Source organism: Pelodiscus sinensis, chromosome 2, assembly GCF_052426305.1.
Source record: "Pelodiscus sinensis isolate ZL-2025 chromosome 2, ASM5242630v1, whole genome shotgun sequence".
Classification (NCBI taxonomy): domain Eukaryota; kingdom Metazoa; phylum Chordata; order Testudines; family Trionychidae; genus Pelodiscus; species Pelodiscus sinensis.
Window position 1 is genome coordinate 184,619,176 of NC_143053.1, and position 24,238 is coordinate 184,643,413.

Sequence of the window (24,238 nt, forward strand, 5' to 3'; positions counted from 1 at the left end):
TGCTCTGCCCATGCCTGTCTAGTATTGCCCGCATGTGGGCTGCGTGTGTACCCATTAGAGCAGGTGCAGCTGCCCTTCTTACCCACTACAGACTTTTCATTTCTGAACCTTGAGCTATGGTCTCTCATCTAGGTCTGAATCTACCCTGTGTCTGCCTGGCAGGACTGAAATAAACCTTAGTGAGTCACAGGAGAAGGCTAGAGAAGCTTTTAAAAGCTCTTTATTAACAAAGGGTTGAAAAAATACATAGTTTTATACAAAGGATTTTTTTAGTAAATTGCTAATTCCAAGTGTAAAACTGTATTTAATTACAATACCAGTGTCTGTTTCTCAGAGATGTGAATTCTGGTAAACAAGGCCCCTTCTGTAGTCAACTATAGCTTGGGAGCTCACTGCAAGTAGCCCATTAAGTCTGAAGAAAAAAGTGTAGCCCAAAACTGTCAGGAAATTCCAGCTTCTCCATGCATGGCAGCCATACTCCCCCAAGCTGAAGCTGTGATGTAATGCAGGAAATAAATCACTGTCGTGGCTCCACTCCGAACAGAAATTTGCTATGGGTTCAGTATCGAGGCTTCAGCCCTGTCAATGCTACAGCTTGACCTCTGCCCACAGCAAAGGCGCAGTCCTCTGAGCTCTCTGCATGTCGATCATCCTTTGACACTAATAGTTGGTTGGACAGTAAAGTTTAACAGGGCCATGGTCTGCAGTAGGCGGTTTCTGAACACAAGGCCAGTTCCTGCAGGCTTTGCCTGCCAAATGCAGTGCTTGCTTCCCCGAGCAGTTTGAACCTTATGCCCCAGAGTAAGAACTTGTAACATCAGGCCCATTCGTGTAACAGCGTTAGTCACACCCTGGTCTAAATCCTAGTGCAGAAGAAGCTGAAGGGAGACGCCCCAAAAGTGCCTATTAAATTCATGACACTGTATTTTCACATCACTGACGACCAAAAGGAGGACAAAGTTTTGAATGTGAAAATAGCATTTTTTTCCTCTGATGCTCTAGAGCAGGGCTACTCAACACATGGCCCGCAGTGTGGTCTGGATTTATGTGGGGCTCAATATGTGGCCCGCAGGTGGGAGCCAAAACAAAAATGTAGTCAATACAATGGTCTCCTGTTGATATGTGTTCTAGTAGTTAAATTCCTGGACTGTCATTGCTCATTAAAAGTGCTGTCAGATGGGTGGAAAAGGGTAAATGTTGCATTTTATTAATATCAGCAGATCTGACTTAAATGGGGCCTGCATGTTGTGTAGTCTTGCCTTAATCTTTGTATTCATGCTCGTCAGTGAGAAACATGCAGATAGCTTCTATCTGCAACCACACTGAAGTTGCGGCCCTCAGCATGTGCTGTGAGTATCATTGTGGCCGCGGGGCATCAAATGTTGAGTCTGCTCTAGAGTCTAATTCTGCTATTAACACACTTCTTGGGATATGCTGAGCACCGTAGGAACAAAGAGGACTTGCTACCGCTCAGGATCACACCCTTTTCTCTTTTGCTTGCATCTGCCATAGTCTAATTAAGACTTGCTAAAAAAAAAAAAACCTCAGAGGGTTCTCCTGCTGGCGGCTAGTACTCCTTGGCAGGAGTAAGGGAAGCCGATGGGAGCGTTTGTTCTCATCGGCCTCCTGTTGCGGTGACACTGCCAAGCTCGGCTTAAGGTAAACTGACTCCAGCTCCCTATTCTACATAGCTGGAGTTACATACCTTAAGTTGAGCTTCTGGGTCTAGTGTAGACCTCGCCTTAGGCTATGTCTGAGCTGTGCCACTGTAATGTAAGTAGCATAGCCTTGCTTTGTTGCAAAGAGAGCTCTCCTGATGGCATAATAAAATCATCCTCTGACAAAATGGCGTCCATAGGGATGTTTTCCATCATTTACAATTTTATCATTCAGGGGTGTGTTTTCATATCTGAGTTTTAACAATGAAAGTACAGTGTAGACCTGGTCTAAGAAATGTGGGGTTTTTTAAATAGCCTTTAACAGGGCTTTAACTATTGTCTTGGCAGATGTCTTCATTGCTAAAATATGCTGCATGACTAACTGTGCACCTTTTTGCTTCAGTAAACAAAACCACATCAATCAATCCACTTAGCTGATTTGTCTAGACTCTAGGAAGACTGGAAATGTCATCTCTTCACCTGGGTGGGAGGAGAACTATTCACTGGCATGACAGCTGATGAGAAATGCCACTGAAAACAACAAGCACTAATATGCCTTCACACTGTTTGGAAGTACGTGTTGGAGAAAAAGGAGGGTGCTACTACCAAAAAGAGATGGGGGTGGATTTAAAACAGAAAACCCTTTAAAATATTTCAACTTAGACCGCCACAAAGAATGTTTTTACTAAAATCTGTACCATGACTTCCTTCCTTTATCCCACCTGGCTCTGGGGGCAAGTTAGTAAATGGAGACTCCAGCACACACACAAGTAGGTGATTTTGGTTTTTTAACTTGATCTATGAATGAATACATTTAACTAAAGGAAAATTAACAAACCTTGGCTGAACTTTTGAAAAGTATTTCATGGGTTGGAGAGTTTTGCTGCTTGAGATGCATTTAAAAAGGTGTCTGATTTTTCTCATGGAAAAACTGACACATTCTACAGCTAAATTTGTCTAGTATCTAGAGGCCAATTCAGTGGGTGCACTGCAGAGAGCAGCCTGCTTATTCTTCAGGTTTATCCCCCCCAATTCCTCGCAACTGAACATTGCGATGACAGTGGGCCGCATCTACACCTAACACTGCATTCTAATGAGAGGATCCATGGTGGTGATGCCAACAAAATGGCTGGCAGGCATGCAGCTGGGTATACGGGGGAAGTTGGCCAAATCAGCTCCAGAGAAGGAGTGTTAAAAATAACCCCTGGCTGAAGTTCAGCACGCTGGAGAAGCAGGATCTTGAACATCCACTGAGAGTCCTTGAGAAAATCAGACCTCAGGGACCAGGCAGAAAAGAGTAGCAGTGTTGAAGACAACAGCAAAAAGTGCCTTGCATGGATGGTTTACAGTGCTACTCAATCTCCAAATGCTCACAAGTGCGTCTCGTTCTATTGGGCATGGTTGTGTGAGCTTGTAGCTTGTCCACAAGATATTGTACATATCAGTAAGCTATAAAGAGACTTATAGCTTTATGTATATACACATGTATCAAGTACACAGAGCTGCCCGGGTGGGGTGGGGGGAGTTGGTTTGTTTACACTGCCACAGCACTTTAAATCATCAAAGCACTGGACAAACATAGTTCTCTGAGGTACTCTCGCACTCAGCAAATGCATAGCATAACAATGCAGGCACCTTACTGGGAACTGGAAGTGAAGGGCACAGCGTGCTGAAAAAGCCAGTTAACCCGACCCATGTTGTGAAGTAACCACTGGCTCCCAGTGCAGATGGATACCTTGGTAATCCCGTAGTCTTTAAGTGCTGGAACAGTACCTGTGATACAGAGCTTGTCCACACTGGAAAGAATACACTCAAAAGCAAATAATCCGCTCTTCATTTGCAAAGGCTTTGGCCTCTTCTTGGTTTATCAGATTCCCATTTAAGCTAGTGGGGAGGGAAAAGGAAATGAATATGAACTTATGTCTTATTTTGCACTCTGAATTTCATGGCGTCTTCGTTTGTGGAGTGGCAATCCAAATTTCCTTGCACTCTGTGTGCTATTTATTTACCAAATGTGCATAGCTGGGGATGGACCTCAAATGGGAGGGTCTCCCCTAACTAGGTGACACTAGTTCAGATTAGACACAGGGGGCAAGATTTTTTCAAAAACTGGTGCCTATAATTAGTTTTATCTCTAGGCACTCTAATGTGCTGGGTGTCTAACAGCTCCCACATATGTGAATCAAGGCAGGCTGGGTGCTTTTAAAAGCCCAGACCCCCTAGGACACGTCTATGCAGCAGGGAAAAAATCAAATTAAGCAACACAACTTGAGCTACGTCATGTGTGTAGCTTGAGCCAAAATAGCTTATTTTGGCACTGTCTGCACAGCAGGAAGTCAAAGAAAGAGCACTCCTCCTTCGACTTCCCTTACTCCTTGTGAAATGAGGGTTACAGGAGTTGGAGTAACAAGTCCCCCAGCTCAACATTATTTTGAAATCATGACTTAAGAGTGTAGACATGTTCTTTGTTGTTTTGGAATAATGTCAGTCATTCCGGAATAATGCTGCTGTGAAGACATGCCCTTAGTTAGTCTTCTACTCATGAGGCATCTAAGTTTAGGCAGCCAGCGTTAGACATTTTAGCTTTATGCTGGATGTGGTGAGTTGGGTGTTGGAGCAAGACAATCTTGTCCTGCTCCAAACTGCTCAGAAAGTGAACGGTATGTTTGTATTACAGCCAATAGGAAAAGAGGAATCCAGCTGACTGAGTTCCTCTTGTGTGGGAATCTAGTGTGACCAAATGTCCAGAGACTTGTTCATCCTTGAACCCTCATTTAACCTTTATCCTCCTGAGTAGAGCAACTCTACCAAGGGCAACCTAATTTGCTGAGCTATTCCTGTTAGTATTTTAATAGTAGTGATATCATGTTAGGTCGACATTTGCAAACCCACTTGCCTAAAGTTAGCCCCCTAGACCTATAAATAGCCTGCATTTCAGAAGGGTGAAGCACTCATAAATCCTGCCCTTGCTCAGCATCTCTGAGAAACAAGCCAATTTAGAAATCTAAATACAGACATAGGAACCTCACTTTGGTCTGAAAATATCCGAGGGGTGTGTACGCTTCCCCCTTCTGCCCCAGCTCTGTAAGAGATCACCACCTCCATGGGCCTACTGTAGTGGGACACAGGTGGTGACTGACAGTCTTTCAAAGTAAGAACACTGTGGCCTGGCACTTAAGAGAAATATATTTTTTTTAATCTATGTTGTGCAAAATCATAGCTTGAAAGTAGTAGCGCTAAAAAGAGCCCAATTCTAGAGGCTATTACACCCCTCAGAGCTGGTGGAAGGAATGAGCTTTGGTTGTGTGCCTCAGAACACAGGTGGCTTGTGATGCCTACCTCATCTAAAACAAGCAAACTCTGCAAAAAAGTTAATCTCCTTCCTTGTAGTTTAGCATCTTTACTGTGCATGGAGTGCTGCCTGAACCAAGCCAATCGAAGCATAAAGTCTGTGAACCAAATTAATAATGTTAATTATATGCAGCCTCACCTGGTCTGGCTTTAGCCCCTTGTGAGCAGAAATAGGTTGAGAAGCAAGTTTGAAATGAATATTTGGATCAAGCAACACTCAGGCTACAAAATTAGGTCCTGATTCTGCAACCAGCTATGCATGTGCTTTGCTTTCTCCAGGAAAGCAGTAAGATTGGAGCCAATGGGACCGCTCACATGTGCAAAGCAGAGGTGTAAGTGTCGGAATGAATGGGTCCTTCAAAATCTGAATCCTACAGGCTGGAAATACATCACTCCCCTAGAAATTTGCTCTGAACTAGTGGTTCTCAAACAGGAGTCTGCTAAGGGTCTGTGAGCAGGTTTCAGAGGGTCTGTCAAAAAAAAAAAAATAAAACACACCCAGCGAGGGGCCTGCATTACACTCGTTGGGATCAAGGGCACAAAGCCCAAGCCCCATCACCTGGGCTGCTGCCAACGCCCAAGCAACTTAGCTTTGTGGGGCCCCTTGTAGTCCTGGGCAGTTGCCCTATTGGCTACCCTGTAATACTGGCCTCAGAGATGCAGAGTAACAGTCGTGGTGGCACTAGTGTGTTGTGGAATTTTTATAGCCTGTTGGGGGAGGGGTTCAGAAAAGAAAAGATTGAGATTCCCCGAGCTCTATATTCTGAGTTACTGCAAGTGTGTCACAGTCACAGGAAAGAAAGTCACAAAGCAACGCTGAGCAGCGGCCTCTTACCAGATTTCTTTAATGGTTGTGTTCTCCTGGAGAGAGTCACTGAGGTACTTGGCCCCTTTGGCTGTAATCTGATTCTGAATAAGCCTAAAAATAAAGCACTTTGCATCAAACCAACTGTTTAGCTCTGATCTGTAGCAGTCCCCTCTCTTGCACCCTTGGTATGCCTGAGGCAGAAATCAACACCCGGAGGTAGTCAATAGGGTTGACTATTTACCAAGAAAAGAATTTCTGATTACCAAACTCTTATTTGTATGGCATGCCAGTGTCAGACAACACCCCCCTCTCAGATGTGCTAGTAGCAGCGAGGCCAAGAGGCTTAAAGCCTCTTGATTTTAAGTGTCTGCATGTGTGTTTCAGGGTTAGGGAACTGAATTATGCAATTGGTAATACATCTGCTGTCTGATGAGTGGGAACTGATTATGATCAGTGTGGAATTACGAACACTGGGTCAGTTGATAAATTAGCTGCTCTGTGGCTTTTAATCCAGCATAGTTATATTTTCTATTAAGCAAGGACTCTTCATGGTGTAGCAGATCAATTCTGCACATAAATCCTGGGGCAGGCCAGGTGTTTTAGTGGTCACTAGTTGCCTTGTGAGCAATCCAAAGGAAAGTCTAGAGGGTAGTCTCTTGAATATCAGGCCAGAAAGGATTGGGATCTCTTTGGAGATACTGCACCAAACAGCCATAGTGTAAGCAAGTGCAGCTCCCAGTGAAGTCAATAGGAGTTGCCACTGCTTACATCAGGGAGGAAATAAGGTCACTATATTCCCCCTCTTGTGGGCCAAGGGGGAAAAGTGTGCCCAACATCTTGTTCACAGGTGACCCTTCCAAATGGAGGAGGCTGGAACATCAGTGCAGGCTCCCTACTGCCGTGGTGGGGCCCCTGAGCCTCAGGAGCCAAATCCAGCCCCCAAGCATTAGGTTCCCCACCCCTGACACCTGGAAGAGACTGACTAAATATCTTCCCTGGTCAATATGCCATTTCAAAGAATCAAGTGGCTTAACCCAGAAATCCAGGTGATAAACACTCATCGGCTGGCAGCAGCTCCTATGCTTTACTGAGCCACTGTAGCGGCTCTGGCCCAAAGGGTGCTGTGCTCTCACAATTTGAAGGCAGATATATAATAAACTATGGCCAAAATGTTCAAATGTAGGTGCTTAAAAACTAAACGCCCTAAATCAAGGCCCCTTTTTGCTTTCAGAGGTACTGGGTGCCCAGAGCATCTACTCTTTAAGGTAGGAGCTGCGGGTGCTCAGGATGTTTCCTGAGGCACCTGCATGCAAATTCAGGTGTCCAACTTTATGCAATTTTTTTTCAAAAGTTTAAAAAAAAATGCAAAGCAGCAGCTCCATTCACTTGTCACTCACGTAGCCCAGGAGTGCAGAGATGGCTTGCTGCGACCTGCATGGACTTGGAAGTTTTATTGTGATGGCTGCCAAAGATCCCATGCTTGTCTAAATGTAACTAACTCACCATAAATGTGCTAGCTTCTTGTTGACTCTCAGCATCTCTGCAAATCTCTCTGCAGCTTCGTCATCAAATGCATTTTTAGTCAACCTAATTGGGAGAGAGAGTTTGTTCAGTAACTCTGGTTCACATCTTGACATTTGCTACTCAATTATTTAAGCGCTGACTGAGTGCTAAGCTTTGGACAAGCCACAAACAATTCCTGTCCTGAGCAGCTTTCAAAGACTGGACACAAAAACGCACTAGAGAAGCCAGAATGTAGGGGAGTAGGAAAAATACCCTTATGCTTTTATTAACAATGGGGCAGGGATGGTATTTCCCTGCCATGTGTTAGCAGGAGTGGCCCTTGCAGAATGTAAAGGGGATGCACAGGAGAGGACAGACACAATGCACTGGAAGACATGGACAAGTCCAGACAGGGGAGCAGCACTGGAGAAAACATGAAGGCTTCTGTCACCAGCACTGTCAATCCACCTCTGTGAGAGGCGGTAGCTATGTCAACACAAGAAGCTCTACCAGCAACACAGCACTATGTACACTTGGGGTTAGGTTCGTGTATCACTCAAGGGTGTGGATTTTTCACCCCCCCCCCCCAAGAAACAGTTATAGTGCTGTACATTTGTAGTATAGACCTGGCTTAGGAGTGTGATTCCCAGCTCGAGGAGACATCCTTGTGCCAGTCGGATAAGAGCTAGCACTCCAATACAGCTCATACCCATTCTAAAGTAAAATGATCCTGTAAAAATAAACTGCAACTTTCCACAGATATTTCCACAGAATGAAAGGATACTACTGATTACCAAAATATCCTCACGGAGTTGTTGTGCTGCAAAGCTTCAGCAATGCTTTTGCCTCCCTCTGTCGTAATGCCATTGAATGCAAGACTGGGAAACAAGAGACAGGAATATATAAAAATAGCCAGCATCTCCATTGTATAAAAAGCCTGAATTGTCTTTAAACCAGCCCCAATACATAATATTTAGATAGTGCTTTACCTCTTCAAAGGGCTCTACAAACGGTAACTAATTAAGACTTTGCAAGCATTCTAACTACATGCTTCTGTTATTGTCAATAGCCTGGATCCAACTCTGCCCTCAGTTACACAGGTCATGAGATTTGGCATCAGACAGTTGTACTTTTGAGATGAACAGCAGAATTGTGACCGGCAGCTTTGAGTGCCAGGGTGGAAAATGTTTTGGTACTAATTCCATCTTCACCAGTTACCAAGCCAAAACCCCAAACCACAAAAACCAATCAGTGAAGTGCAAGGGGAAAACCTAGAACGGCACCTCTTGAAATTCATTGTCCAGCTCATTGTCCATAGAACCAGCCCTGACTGAGGCACATGCTCCACAATACATCTGTGTTCAATGAGATATCAAGTGTGAGAACTGGTCATTTATAGCTCGTAAATGGGGGAATTTAAACTCCTAGATTCCTAGTTATCTTGCAAACAGTATGCAGCTGCATATGGAAATGTAAGCTTATACACACACATAGTTTTCAGTGCAAACTGTAGGCGTTTCAAATCTTCCCTCTATCTTCAGGCAGGTATTGGTAAGAGTATCTGTCTAATACTAAGCTCCCAATTCTAGGTCTTTAAAAAGCAACTCTTCTAAGTCCCCTCAAAGCCAAACAGGAGCTGGCAGTATTGCTTGTGCAATGGGCGAGATCAGTCCTGGGCAGATTCCTAGCATGAGGCCTACACACCACTTAATTCTCCTGTGAGTGTTCGAAATAGGGCAGGTAGGGAATGGAAATGCACAAAAGCTCCATGTTTGCCTGCTGCACAGGAGTTAATTTTGCCCACCATTTTCACTGGGTACCAGTGAAGCCCAAATTCAAATCAGTCACATCCATACATCAAACAGAGTAAACTGAATTCATACTGCTAACATGGGGGGGGAGGCGGGTGGGGAGGTGGTTTGCGGAGCAGAGAGCCAAGAGAATTTATTAACTATCCACATTTCCAACTGATCCTCCACAACGTATCCCTTGGATTCAAATACAGCCATAGGTGCTGACTTTCTAATGTGCCAAGGGATGATCCCCTTGCCCACCCCCACGGCTCCCTTCTCAAGGCTCTGCCCTACCTCTTCCTGCCCCCTCCACGCCTCCTGTATGCCGTGGAGCAGCTGATCTCCACAGGCAGGTAGGAGGAGCTAATAGGGGGGCTACTGGTGGTGGATCAGGACCCACCATTTTTTCCTATAGGGCTGGAGCACCCACAGAGCTGGTGCCTACGAACACACCAGCAGTAAGGAGACAAGAAGTGAGGAAAGCACATGGGCATGGTAGGGGAGAACACAACCTTTAGGGCCTAAGCCCTAGTCCTCTGAAATCACTGGGAGTCTTTCTATGGACTCAGTGGTCTTTGGATCAGCCCCATGGACAAGCTGTGCAATTTGTTCCTGTGCAGGCACAAGCTAAGCTCTATAAGGCAGGCGTCAACTGACACAAAAGGATCCACACAAGGGTCACCAGTTGATTTTCTTCTGACTGGATGCAGAGCTTGCCACGCCTCTCTGCAGAAGCCTCATCAGCAAAATGCCAGAGGCCTCTGACTAGGGATGTTAAATTTAGATTAATTGGCTAATTGAATAGTCAATGCAACTAGTGTGAGTGACTAGTTGACTAGTGTGTTGACTATCCGATAAGCATTTGCTTATCGGATCTTCAACTAGTCGTTCACATCCCTACCTCTGACCAATCTATCCAATCTGGTCAGAAGGCTGTCGTCACTGAGCTGAGACGTTGTGTGCATGGGACACAACTACAGTGGGACTCTCTCATTAGCCCTTCATGTAAAAGCTGGGTGCACACTAACCCTTTGACTGTTCAAACCTGGTTCAGAAGGATCCATCAGTGGCGTGACAAATCAATGCCAGGTGCATGCATGCTTGGGTCAGTTATCAGCACTGCTGATGCTGCTGCATTTGGCTGCCACCAATCCATTGCTTATGTGCAATAGTCTCAGGGCTAGCCTAATGGCTCAAATGTTGGGCTATCTTCATCCACCCTTAAACTTTGCATTAAAACCACCATTTACACTCATGGGTATTCAACAGATGGAGCAAGATTAAAGTATTTTAAATTCATAATGTAATTTCTTCATTTAAGAATTGTAGGAACAGAGAGCATGATGATCAAATTTGCAACTCCAACAAAGCTAAGGAGGATTCCCCAAAACACTGAAGAACAGGGCTAAAGTTCAAAGGGATCTTGATAAACTGGAGAACTGGGCTGTAGACAAGAAGTTGAAATTCAATAAAGACGAATACAGAGTGCTACACTTAGGCAGGAAAAAACAAATGCACAGATACAGAATGGAGGACAATTGGCTCGGCAACAGCACTGCTGACAAGAATCTGGGAGTTGTGATGGATCACAACCTCAGCATGAGTCACCGGTGTGATGCTGTGGTCAGGGGAGCAGACATTAATGCAAGGTGTGTGTGTGTGTGGGGGGGGTTATTTCCAGAGGGGTGGGGCCTCAGGCAAGCGGGGGCGGGGCCAGGGCAGCCAGCCCACCCCCTCGCCCTCAACCTTAGAGCAGCCTGGGGCATGCCAGACAGTGCTCCAGCAGTGATATAAAGGGCCCAGGGCTCCAAGCCCTTTTGAATCACCAGATCCCGGGGCAGTTGCAGAATCGCCCGGCCAGCAGTCTTGGCTGTTGCAGAAAAAGCAAATGCAATTTTAGACTATAGTAACAGAGGCACAGCATGCAAATCATGGCAGGTGACCTTGCTACGTGGTTAGGCCCCCAGCTGCAATACAGGGTCCAGTTTTGGTTGCCAATGTTTAGAAAGGATGTGGGAAAACTGGAAATGATCCTGATGCCAGCAACAAAGATGATCCCAGGGACGGAATGTGAGCCATACAAGCAATGGCTGAAGGACCTGGACATATTTAGTTCGGAAAAGAGGAGATTAAAGGATGGCAGAATAGTGGTCTTCAAAAATTTGCAAGTTGCAGGAAAGTTCTTCTCTCCTGCCACAGAGGGCAGGACAAGAGGCAATGGATTCAAGCAACAGCACAGAAGATTTAGATTAAATCACAGGAAAAAGCTTCTGAACTGTAAGAACAGTAGGGCGATGGAACAGACTGGCTTGGGATGTTGTGGAGGCTCTTTCCCTGGAGGTTCCAAAAGGAGGCTGGATCACAATTTCTCTTGGATGGGTTAGACATGACAAATCCTGCATCTTGTCAGGGGATTAGACTAGAAGACCCTTGCATTCCCTTCTAGCCCTATATGGTTCAAGAATGAGCTGGGTGAAGATGCAATGGCAGAATTCATATGCACATGTGTGCATGTGCACACACACACACGGATTGGAGCCTGCCAGTGCACATCATCACTTTTGCTTCTGTATGCACTACATTAATGAAACATTAATTCCACAGCAAGTGCCAGACAAGCATAACTCAGCTTAATGCTGGTTCAAGGTGCACCGCCCTCGACAGTAGGGTTCTGGGAGGAATTCTGCAGTGAGGAGAAGGTGGCTCTTTGAGGTAGCTTTTCTATTTGAACAAAAATCTAGGTTACAGCTAGCTGTTCACCACTGAGTTTTGTTTCGGGCAGTCATCCGCCTGGGGAAACCAGGGCAGAGCTCTGTCTGTGAAATCACTGATCATCTGAAACAGCAGCAGCAAGCTCTCCACAGATTCCCCAATGTCCTAACCACAATCCTTGCTTCTCTACTGAAGAAACTAGTGAAGGGCACCATCTTGTGGGGGAAGCAAGCAAGGATATTTGCTCTCAATTTCCAGAAAGGGTTGTGGAATTTAGTGTAACTGGGAGACAAAATGAAAGTAAATGACCCAATACAAAAGAAACAAAGGATGGCGGGGACACGCACTGAAACTGGGAATTATTTTAAAATTCAGAGAACTGAAAACATTAAAGCAAATAGGTGTGAACTGAATCTTGAGATTTATAATGCTAGCTTCCCCTTATACTTTACTGCCAATTTCAAACATTTGCGTGCCTTCCCATACTAGTGTCAAGCTTAGATACAGAACTTCATTATCACCACTGTCGCACAGAATACTATAATTTATATTGTAGTAGCCTGGTTGCGCAAACAGTTAAAGACATGTAGCGTTTACAGCAGGAGTGGGCATAGGGCCCTCCTCAGGCCGGACCTGGCCCGCGGTCGTCTGGCCACTCCCCCACCCCCAGGCCAATCAGGGCTTGGGAGTGGGGAGCCCACAAAGTCTCTCTTGTCCTGTCCCCGCCCTGCCAACAGGCGTGTCTCTCTAGCCGCCGCATACTCTTGCGGGGGTGAGGAGATTTTATGCAATCCCTGTCCCCAGACTTTGATTGGCCTGGGGGCAGGGAGAGCACGCAAAGACTCCTCCCGCTAGGCACCTAGAGGGAACCGCCAGCTGTTTTAAAACAGCTGGCATTTCTCTCCAGGGGGCGGCGTGGGGAAGGGAAGGGGAAGACTTCTCACGCTCCCCAACCACAGGACAATCACAGTATGGAGGGAAGCACAATAAGTCTCCTGGCCCCGCCCCTTCAGCCCAAGGCCCCACCCCTTCAGGGTGACTGGGGGCCCACTTTAGAAATTTCTAAAGTGACCCCCTTTTAAAAATTATTGCTCACCCCTGGTTTACAGCCTAAGGCTATGTCTACACTAGCACTTTTGTTGGTAAGTTATGTCACTCAGGCTATGTCTAGATTGCAGAGTTCTTTTGGAAAAACATACACAAATTGCGAATGGCAATTTGCACATCTTTTTCCACTTTTTTTTCCAGAAGAGGCTTTTCCAAACTTTGGCCCATCTACATGGGACCAAATTTCAGAAAAACCTCCTCTTTCGGAACATCCCTTATTCCTCATACAATGAGCAATACAGAGATGCCGAAAGAATGCATCCACTTTTTCAAAACTGTTCCGAAAAAGCAGGTAGTGTTCCTTGGACACGGTAGAGCTTTTCCGGGATACCAGAGAGCTCCGCAGTGTAGATATAGCTTCAGGGGTATTAAAAACACCCCCTGACAGACGTAAGTGACATCAACAGAAGCACCAGTGTGGATACACTGCTACCTACATAGCATGGCTCCCAGCACAATCTTCTCATGGGAGTGGTTTAATTATGTCGACGGACCTCTCTCCCATCAGCCTAGAGCAGCTACATGGGATATCTTAGCAGCCATGCAGCTATATCAATGCACCTATGTAAGGTCTCTAGTGCAAACAAAACCTAATACATCAGCTCCCAACTGCCGGTCTGCTGACTGCCGGTCCGCAGGGGCTGCTGGAGCGACAGCCGACTGCTGAGTGATGATTCAGGGGGTCGGGTGTACTTCTGCCCTGGGCCCAAACCCGCCACGAACAGCCAGCTTCAGCTCTGGCAGCCGCCTACAAAGCGGTGGCTGATTAAGCTGAAGCCAGCTGCTGTGCGGCAGCTCTCAGGGCTGGGATACATATTTTGGCAGACCAGTAATATTTTATTTGCATATTCATTGTGAATATGAATAATGCAAATATGCAAATAAAATGTTGCCAGCCCACCAAAAGTTTGTGAATGGGTTTGCCAGTTGGCAGCATAAAAAAGGGAGCCACTGGCCTAAGAAATACTTCAGAAACTGCTTGTTTCTCCTGAAGAGAGCACACTTTACTAGCATACAATGCAACAGGGGCCTATTTCTCAACCGCTTTGTGGCTTGTGCCATCATTTGCACTATTACAAAGTAGGTGTCAAGTGTCATCAAATGAGAATGGTACCAGTCTCTGAAACCTTTTTCCTGTATTTTTTTAAGTGTTAGTGTAATTCCATTTCCTCCTTCCAAACTTTGTGTAATCAGTCCTTAATAAACTCTGATCATGAAAAAAGTAGCCTAGTTTGAACTTTAGCCTGAGTGCAAGAAATTTGTTTAAGCATGGGTTTAAGGGACTATGGACAGCAGCAGAGAAGAGTCCCTAGACTGTAATTAGGGAGCATTATAAGAAGAGAAAATGACAGGTATATAAACAATCACCTGCATTGTGACCGAAAATCCCGCCTCAGCACGGGCCTCAGGCTGGCCTCCTGATTGACTCAGGGGCATGCTGGCCTGCAGAAGAAATGCTGCAGCACCGAACCGACTTCTCAGACAAAGCCTCCCCAGATCAGAACTGATTTCAAAGCACATGAGAAAGGCAGGTGTTTGGTAAAGCCAATTTATTACCTCACATTTGTTAAAGTGGGGTGATTCCTGAGCGCCTCTGCAAATGCCTTCGCTCCTTCATCTCCAACCTGGTTACCCCACATTCTGGCAAGGGAAGGAAACAGAGACATACAAGACAGGGATCTAGTGCCACCCTTATCCCACCTCCCCAGGGAGCTTGTTCTACTGAGCAGGGTTCCAAGCTGGTCGAGGACTTGGCCCCCTTCATTTGATCCTTGCAGGTTCCAGCATCTTCCAAGACTGAGTTCTGAGGGTTCAATTCTGCTCTAAGGGAGCACTGGGAGAGCGCTTGCTTCGGTGGGAGTGTCTCTTGGAGTGTGCTGGGAGCCGCCTACAGCCACACCTCTTTATGGGACACTTTCCCATGCAGCTGACCCAGAGTAGGGATGTAATATAGTTGACTAGTCAACGACTCACGTTTCCCCCCTCCTCTTTGCTGCCTCTGTGGCAGAGCTGCAGTATCCTGGAGACAGCATGAGCCAAGACTGTTCAGTCCCAGCTCACGCTGCCTCAGGGAGCTACCCCTGCTGTGGCTCTGCATTTTAAATGTAGTAAGAGCCTGCAGGGGGCTGTTACTACACTTAAAATGCAGAGCCACAGCAGCGGTAGCTTCCAGGGCCGGCGCAAGCTGGCTGTGCACCTGGCTCCTACTACATTTAAACTGCAGAGCCTCAAAGGGGGTAGAGAACCTCCCCCCTCCCCGCATCGACTGATGGAGTAGTCGATGGAAATTCCATTGACTACTCGACTAGCTGATTAACCACAATTTAACAGCCCTAATCCTGGTGTGAAGGGGAGGCCCTAAGGCAGGGGAGGGGAAGGAGACTGAGTCCCACTGCAGCAGCTTCTGTCCCACCTGTCTGGGCCAGCTCCTTGCTCTGGGCATTGTGCCCTGATGTGCGGGGTTTGACCTAGTCTTGAGGAGGACGAGTAATCTCAATAGCAGACTGACAGTGGCGATTCCCTGAGATTTCACTCAGTGTCAGTCTGCTCTTGAGATGCCAACAACTCCGCTGGCCTGGCAAGGTGGTAGGAGCATCACCACCATTTTATCTTCACACATCACAGAGGAGGACGAGCCTGCAGGGCTGGTTTAGTTGCACTGGCTCGGGACTGGGGTGGGCCCAAGGAGCCTCTCTTTCCACACATATCCTATACGGCTTGGGTCAGAGCCAGGAACAGTGACAGTCTCTGCATGCAGGGTCACAGAGAGACTGCACTGAGCACCCCAAAGAAAGCAAAGAGGAGACAGGACGATGGGGCCTCCACTCACACGACCTCAGGCTGCTGGGGGTGGGTGCTCCTGCAGGTGGTTGATGCCCTCTGGGCAGGACAAGGAGGTGGCAGCTGTGGCAAAGGACGCTAAACTATGATTTTGGACCCTCCACTTGAATTTAGGCCATAGGCCTAGTGTGTCTATATATTAATCAGGCCCTGACCCTCTGGAAGCTGCCATTCCTACACTCAATGGGCCAGCTTTTCAGTTGCTACAAACAGTCCTAGCTCCTTTTGCAGCCCTCAGGAAATATCATGTTTAATATCCCGCCAGGCAATAACTCATTTTACGTACCCAATTTCAAACATCGTTTTGCTCTTCTGGATAGCAAGGGCAAGACACTTCCCTCCTTCGCTGGTTATCTTGTTAGCCCCTATTCTGCATAAAAACATATTCACTGTTAAGATGCAGCTCTTAAAAGGAGAAACACCTCATCTGTACAGCTACTTAACCCCCAGCTTAGACACGGATCCTCACAGCCAACTCCTATGATAGATAACAGTGGAGGAGGTCTATTATGACTCCTGAAAATTTCCGTGGACTAAAATATTGCACACATTTACACTTTTGGTTACAAGGCCTCAGACCAAAAGGAATCATTTTAGGCTGCAAAATTCAGAGCCAAGGCTACACAACAAGTTAGTAGCAGAGCCATGACTAGAATCCAAGAATTCTGTACTCCCGCTAGCTCTCATTGCTTCTTTCATTTCTTTTCATTTTCTGTTATAAAAATAATTAAGCAACAAGTTTAACATGGCTTAACAATAGGATGAAAACTGGTGTTGTGCATGGCTAAGCATTCTACCTTTGAGGAAGTTCCCTGTAACCAATGGTAATAATTCACTGATTGGCTTCTGGTAATTCCTTCACTGAAATGCAATACTGGCATACATTCTTTCCCTTTACTCGTGAAAGGGGCAGGCTTAAACAAACCTGAAATTAGCTACAATGAGGGAAATGTATCCCTATGCAGAAGTCACAGGACAAGGTTTATGAGTTACTAAAGTGCCTCTCTAGCACTAAAAATTGGATATAAGTGGAGTATAGATCTTGTGCTGACCCTCTTCCAAGGGTCAATGCATTCCACTGTGCAAAACAGTCTTTAGTAAAGATTAAGCATTAAAGGAATGCATCAGGAGCAGTCATTGTCAGAGTATTATAAGGAATTACATAACTTTGCAAACCTCCTTTTGTTCAATCTACATGTGTTTTCTTGTATTCAAGTAAGAAACTTTTTGCTATCTTCCTTTAAAGTTGATATACCATAACTGGGGTACCTCAGAACATGATAAAGAAAAATCCTGGACATACTTAACATATGTGAGACTTGAACATTCTTCAATGAGTCTTGCAACGTATTTGGCTCCAACATCTGTAATTTGGTTGTTGTACAAGCTTAAAGAAAAATCACATTGATAAAAATAGATTATTTCTGCTGTTATCTGAATATATACAACCTGGACATTTTTGGTACACCCAGAGTATCTATCTTTATAAGGGTCTGTACAAGGATTTAAATACTTCTTTTTAGTCATGGAATAATAATTTAATCAAGATCTATAAAATTTAAGAAGAGCAGACTGGAATTTATTTAAAGTGTTTACATATTAAAAGAAATGTAAATGATCTCTTCCAGCAAACCCAGCTTCCATTTTTTGTCCCAATATGAACATATTTTATATAAAAAGTTCTGAAACCAGAAGCCATGCAAAATATGTGCTCTTTTATTAGATGCATTAAATCCCTCTGAAATACATCCTGTTCCTTGCACTGCAAGGTCAGATTACTGGGTAGGTACACAGGGAATTAGGGCATGCATGGAAGGAAACAATTTTTTTGAATTTAAGTTCACTTTTAAGTAATTTTTATGCCACCATTTAATCAAAAGTAGCGAATAAAGGCTAACAAACCCCACACCCCAAACTTGACTAGAAACTGATCTTCTTTTAGGGCTTTAAGGAAATTGCTGCTTCCTGCAAAAGGATCCAGTGAACATGACCCCTTAAAAGATAACCCTTCCACTCCCCTTCTCTCTTGTAAGCTAAATCTACTTTGTACAGAAGAAAGAAATGACTGAACTACTGTACAGGTGGATAAAGACATAGGAGGTCAGGTATTACTGGCAAAACTGAACACACCCTATCAGCATTACAACAGGAGTGAGGTTTGCCCTTAGCAGAATCCACCTTGTGAACAAAGAGGAGAGGAAAACTGTTTTATGGGGAAATGGTCTCTCCTGCCGTGCTGTCATGTGGACACCTGCACCACATCTCGCTACATTATGACACAAAACATGCTTTGTAACATCTGCCATAGTCAGGATCTACCAACGAAGGGTAAGTCTACACTATCATAAAAGACCCACGAGCAGTCGTGGCCCAGTCAGGTGGCTTAAGCTTGGGTGGCAGGGCTATAAAATTACAGTGTACATATCCAGGGGTTCAGACCAGTGCCCTGTGACCTCAAGTCAGCTGCCCCGTCTTTTACTGCAGTGGAGACACACTCTAAAGGGACCTGCATTTCCATCCTGTACTTGCTAGTGTCCCAACTATCAGTGTTGAGGCATCACTCAGGATGCAAGGTGCTGTAATGAAACAATTCTCTCTTATGCTGTTCCATGCTGATACATACCCCAAAAAAGTCACAATTTTGTACTTGGAGAGCTCATCATATAGTACTCTTACTCCGTGATCTGTGATCTGGTTAACACTCAGCCTAAAAGAAGAAGGCAGGAAATCGACGGCTGATTAGTACAGATTATGAAGGGTTCACCAACCACAGGGTATTTGGCTCTTCATGGACTGCTGGAGATCTACACATCTTCCTTTGACATTTTAACAGAGCGTCAGACCTCAATGTATAAAAGCCATTGGTAAAAATGTGAATTCAGGTTTAAAAACTTCACTTTAAAAAAAAATAGAGCTCCCAGATAATTCTGTGTGTTCTGTACACAGGCTTAAAACCAGAAAAAATCAGTAGATCAACAAAGCAGAAACAGACCCCCCCCACACACACTTTATTGTAATTACTGGAGACGCTCCACTCGGCATCCCTGCACCAAAACCTATTCTAGCACAACTCCCTCCTCAATGGGCCTCCTCATACGCAGTGAATGCTTAGAAAACAGCTGTGTACAGAAGCACATTCTGATGTCATGCCATGTATGCTCTAGTGAGCTGTGATCCAAGCACTGAATTTCCATGCCACAGGAAATTCTGACATTTCTTTTTTGCCCTGAATTGGGACCCCAAAAATCAAATGACTGAATTTTCTCATGAAACAAAACATTCCAATATATTTTGTTTCTGAAAAAAACCTGAACATTTTATTTCAACTTTATAATTCTGGTTTTTATATTACAATTTATAAAAGAGTTGCAGGGATAAAGTTGAATTCTCATGTTATATAAGTGAATAGCTTAGAAATTCTTCTGTTAAATGTCATCAACATGTGCCTGTGAAACATTTCAATTTCAAGAAATCAGCATTTTCCAACATAAATGATCCACTGGAAAAGTTTTGACCAGTGCCATTTGTGGACCAAGCTCCAATGCCAAGAGCTTGTCTACACAGCAGCACACTGCAGATTACAGAGGTGTGAACAGTAAAGCACATTAACCTGCTGTATTGAAACTGCACCACGCAGACCCTGCTGGCATGAATTAAAAGGTAATGAGATGCAGGTAGCTTTACGTTCAGTTCTGCTGGGTCTGCACAGGGAAGTTACAGCACAAACCGTTCGCGTACCGTACAATTCACACAAACCCAGAATCCGCACTAAGCTGCCATACCGACAAATTCTGAGAACACCCTGCTACAAAGCCACTCCTGCTTCTTCCAGGAATCCGATAGCTCCCTCAGTCTGAGGCCAGGTACCTTGTTTCCCGCTCCAGTCAGCTTCCCTTACTACTTGCAGAAACAGGAGTACAGGCCGCTGATGGGGGTGTCCTCTGAGTTCGATTTAGCAAGCCTTAACTAGACTCGCTAAATTGAACTCTGGAAGATCAATCACAGTCGTATCAATCTTCTGTTTTGTAAAGACATGGCCTGAGATGCATTGCTCGGTAGAGGGAACGGTCTCAACTTCCACAGATCAGAGGAGTTTGCTTCGTTTCAAGTGACTGGCTGAGAAACTGGGTTTTATTATTACAAATATCATTTTCTCTCATGCAGGAATTAACAAATGGAGATGACAGTCCTCATGCTGGATTAGCCATGCTAACATACAAGGCACACTGCACTGATTAGCAATTGCTATGAATGGCACCTCCCTTCCACTGCCATATTTTAAAACCAGGACAGGGCTCTCGCAAATTTTTATGTAAGGGAAGTACTTCTTTGCTCCTCCCTCCCCACCCTCTCTCACAGAACCTGGCCTACTTCCAAGATAACCTGAGATGGGCCCACATCAAGATCACAAACCTAAACACCAAACTTCTGGTGGCATTTTTTGCAATCTGGATTCCAAATTCACACAGCAGGTCCCTTCTGCTGTCCTACCTTTTACTTACACACACAAAATCTGAAGTTGGCAAACTCTGGGAGATTAAAATGTTGATCCAAATTTTGCTACTTGGGACTGCCTCCTCTCAAGATACTGAGGTGATCATTCTGAAACAAGGCTTTAAAAGCTGAACATAGTTTATTTCCAGCGGCAGTTGGTGCCTTTAGCCCTCTCAAGCTTTAAAAGAGTTTCTAGAAGTGTAATGCTTATATTGTGTAAGAAATCTAGAGAAACAGTCACCTGGCATGACATCCTACCTGATCACTGTAAGCTTATTAAAACAAGGTAGAAGCTGTTTTACTCCATAGTCATTGATATTATTGTTGTCTAGATCCAGACCCAGATGCTTCTGAAAGTGCTGCATAACAAAGGAAATGGCACTGCAATCCGCAGAATAAGCATTGCAATAAGTAAGTTTGATATAGTTGGCTCTCATGCCCCTGATAGTCAGTTTGGCTAGTTTTTCACTTTGTGTCTCATAAATGCACCTCAGCATCCAAACAAAATTAGGCATGACCTGAATCTGTTTATAACCCTTAAGTCTTGCCCGCATCAGGCTCTCCATGTGAAATTTCATGCTTTTTAAGAGATAAGTGATGAGTGCATTTCTTTTCCTCTTAATGGCTACAGGTGAAACTAAATGTCTGATGAGCTTCTCCTTGCCTTTGGAAAGTAGACCACAGAGAAAAAGATTGGTAAAGTGAAAATGTTCTTTGTTTCGGAAAGGATCGTCTCCTATGGGGTGAGTACGGAACCACGGAATAGAGAGACAAGTAGACTGGGCAGTCTCAGTGGAAGAGCACTCTGTGAAAAACTTTAGTAACTCCTTTGTACCCATTTTCTCCTCAGTAACTAGGAACAAAGCTGTGAAAAAAGACTGCAGGGTCATGTGCAAGAACTCATAGGACTGGTCTTCATAATCACCACAGTCATGAACTGTTCTGAGGAATCCCAGGTGCAAATCCTGCTCTGACATGTTCAAGGCTGTGACTTCCTCCTGGTCAAAGATAAAGAGAGACTTTTCCATCCCCATATGTGCTATTCTACCCAAAGAGAACAGAGTTTCCTTTTTTGACCTGAATGTCTCCACTTGGCTCCTGGTGTTCTTTTTCAGCAAATTTGTTTTCAGAGTTCGGTTCAAGTGAACTTCAGTCATGAGCAAAAAAACATCTGTGAGTGTAACTGAGTAGTTTGGAAGCTCAGCACTGTCGAACATGGCGTGGAAGTGTTCAAAGCATTTAAAGATAATCCAACAAAACAAAGGCACTGAACACAAACTGCAGAGACTGGGGTTCGCTTCCAGTTGGTTCAACATCAATACCCGACACTCCTCATCTCTGAAGAAATTCCTAGAATATTCCTTCAGGTTATTGCTGGAAAACCCTCGGAGTAGTACTTTCTTCCTAATGATGTTTTGATGAACTTCAGTTCCAGTCCTTGCGGTCAGAACTTTCCTTGATCCCTTAAGAACTTTTCCACTGAGAAGATTCACTAGCAGGGCAAGTGGGTGAGTAGGTTCATTGGGTGAGCAGATCTCTGGGATGCTGTTCAGGTCAAAATCGGAATGGATCTCATCAAAGCCATCAAACGTGAAGAGGACTGCATGCGGGAAGTGCAGGATGTAGTTGAATACCTCCTCAGGATCCTGGTCAGGGTAGCAGTTGTATTTAAACAGGAGATCCTTCAAACAGATGGCGTCATTCTCTTTAAAACAGCTAAACATCCTGCATCTGAACCGGAAGAAAAACTTGGTACCTACACCCAATTCTTCTCTGGCCCAAAGATTTTGCATCTTTTGCAACAGAATGGATTTTCCAATGCCTGCATCACCAAAGACGTAGATCGTCTCTCCATGTTCGTTAATTACCCCAGTTTTATCATCAAACAGGTCTTCTAAGTGGCTCACATAGCCTAGGCTCTCATTGGTATAACTGACCAACTCAATAAGACTAGCAGAATAGGTTTCCTCCAGAAGCATTTCCTCCTTCTGAGCGTAAGACATAACAAACTTTGTATCTCGTCCCAATTCATATTTGAGTTTCTGGCGATACCTGCTAACTAAAGAAAGAATTAATTATTAAGGAGATCAATTCTAACATAAGGGCTTCAGTATATTCAGTCCTGCCATGCTTGGGAACTAAGGAGGAATGACTGGTTATATTCAAGAACTTATGCCTGAGGTTCTTAGGTAAATAAGAGTTTTAGGTTACAGCTAACACCTTTCTACCTTTTATCAAATGCTCCCCAAACCTTTCAATCCCAGTCTGGATCCTAAACCCCTCATTCCCAGCCTGACTTCAGAGCCTGAACCCCCAGCCAGAGCCCTCACCCCCCTTCCCATTTGCCCCAATCCTCTGCCCCAACTGAGAGCCCCCCTCACATATGCCAAACCCCTCGATCTCAGCCTGGAGCAATGTGAACTCCTCATTTCTGTCCCCACCCAAGAGCTCTCCCCCCCTCCACCCAGAGCTCTCTTGCACCCCGGCCCCCAACTTTGTGAGCATCCATGGTCCTCCATGCAATTTCTATGCTGAGATATGGCCCTCAGGCCAAAAAGTTTGCACCCTCACCCCGATTCAGATGGTTACATGTTCCCCCTCGTAAGGTTCCCAGACAGTTTCAGTTAAATTTGTTGTTGTTAGAACTGCAGGGTTAGAAGGGACTGCAAGGGTCACCTTGTCCTGCTCCTGCCAAGTTACAGGATTTGTTGTGCCTAAATACCACAGACTGCTGGCGATACAGCCTCCTTTTGCAAACCTCCAGTGAAGGAGCTTCCGCAGCCTCACAAGGCTGCTCCATTAGCTACTGTTCATGCAGTTAGAAACTTTTCCCTGCGATTTAATCCAAATCCTCTATGCAGTAGATTGAAGTTATTCCTTCATCTGTTCTGTGACAGCCTTTCAATTATTTGAAGACTTCTGTCATGTCCCCCCCTTCAGTCTCCTCTTTTCCAAACTAAACATATCCTCAGTTCCTTCAGCCTTTGCTCATACAGCTTGCCCTCCATCCCTTAGATCAATTTTATCCCCTTCACTCCTTGCCTGTTGGCTAGTTTGATTTAATAATCACCACCATTCCAAGACTGAGGCTCTTACAACACTACTGGCTATGTAAAAATAAAACAGTGCTTAAGGTTTTAAAAAACCCAAAAGCTACGTAAACAAAGCAAAATATACATGTTTGACTAACTCCACTAACTACATTCCAATACTGAGACTGGGCTGCTGTCAAGATACACTTCATCTTACAGAATACATGAGTTTCTGGTTATCGCAAGCACAACAGAGACCACCCTAGATGCACAGCACTCGGTGTCCATATCACAGTATGATCTGGTTAGAAACTCCTGTCCCTAAGGGTAATTCAGTTGTCAAGTGGCACGCTACTCAAAACTCCACCTACAATACCAGGAAGCTTTTGCAAAAATACTTCACTTTCAATCAGTTAATGATGATGCTTAAACTGCTGTCATTAGGTTATGTGGCTAAAATCAAAGCTTCATTTCACCTGAAAATGCTGATCTGACCTCAAAGCAACACCCCATGTTTACCAGGGTGATATGACAATGATGTGTTCTATACAAAATATACCTTCTGAAGCATAATTTTAAAAGTCTTGATCTGTTGAACGTTAGAATCCTGTTTTATTGTATGTGCTGTCAATGTTATGAAGTTATGAAGTTTTGCGCTCTGTGTGCGCGACTGAAACGTGCTGCAAAGTTGGAAACACCACAACCAATCTTTCAGGTACAATGGAGCAACCACACACTGATGCTGGCCCATTAAGTGGAATACACACTAGCGATGTTAAATTTAGATTAATGGGCTAATCGAATAGTAGATGTAATTTGCACTGACTGTTTGATTAGTTGATAAGGGTGCTTCCACCTTTGAAGTGTAGCAACAGCCCCAGGGATGTTGTTACACTTCAGAGGTGAAAGTGCTGAGGGAAGTACGGGGTCAGTGGGAGA

General features: G+C 44.8%; 1 protein-coding gene across 4 annotated transcripts in view; it reads right to left on the reverse strand.

Annotated features, from left to right (window-relative positions):
- Positions 1-203: 203 nt before the first annotated feature.
- The window catches only part of NOD1 (nucleotide binding oligomerization domain containing 1), a 42,369-nt gene continuing 18,334 nt past the window's right edge, over positions 204-24,238 (reverse strand). For 2 of the 4 annotated variants that reach the window (XM_075921947.2, XM_075921948.2), the window contains exons 4-12: positions 20,526-22,326; positions 18,397-18,480; positions 17,077-17,160; positions 16,060-16,143; positions 14,490-14,573; positions 8,115-8,198; positions 7,321-7,404; positions 5,845-5,928; positions 204-3,542 (exon numbers count right to left, since the gene is read on the reverse strand). In XM_075921947.2, the coding sequence (XP_075778062.2) occupies positions 3,470-3,542; positions 5,845-5,928; positions 7,321-7,404; positions 8,115-8,198; positions 14,490-14,573; positions 16,060-16,143; positions 17,077-17,160; positions 18,397-18,480; positions 20,526-22,326 (2,462 nt within the window). In that variant the 3' untranslated portion in view covers positions 204-3,469. The remainder of the gene's footprint in view (positions 3,543-5,844; positions 5,929-7,320; positions 7,405-8,114; positions 8,199-14,489; positions 14,574-16,059; positions 16,144-17,076; positions 17,161-18,396; positions 18,481-20,525; positions 22,327-24,238) is intronic. The other 2 variants (XM_075921950.2, XM_006125579.5) reach the window with 2 other exon arrangements.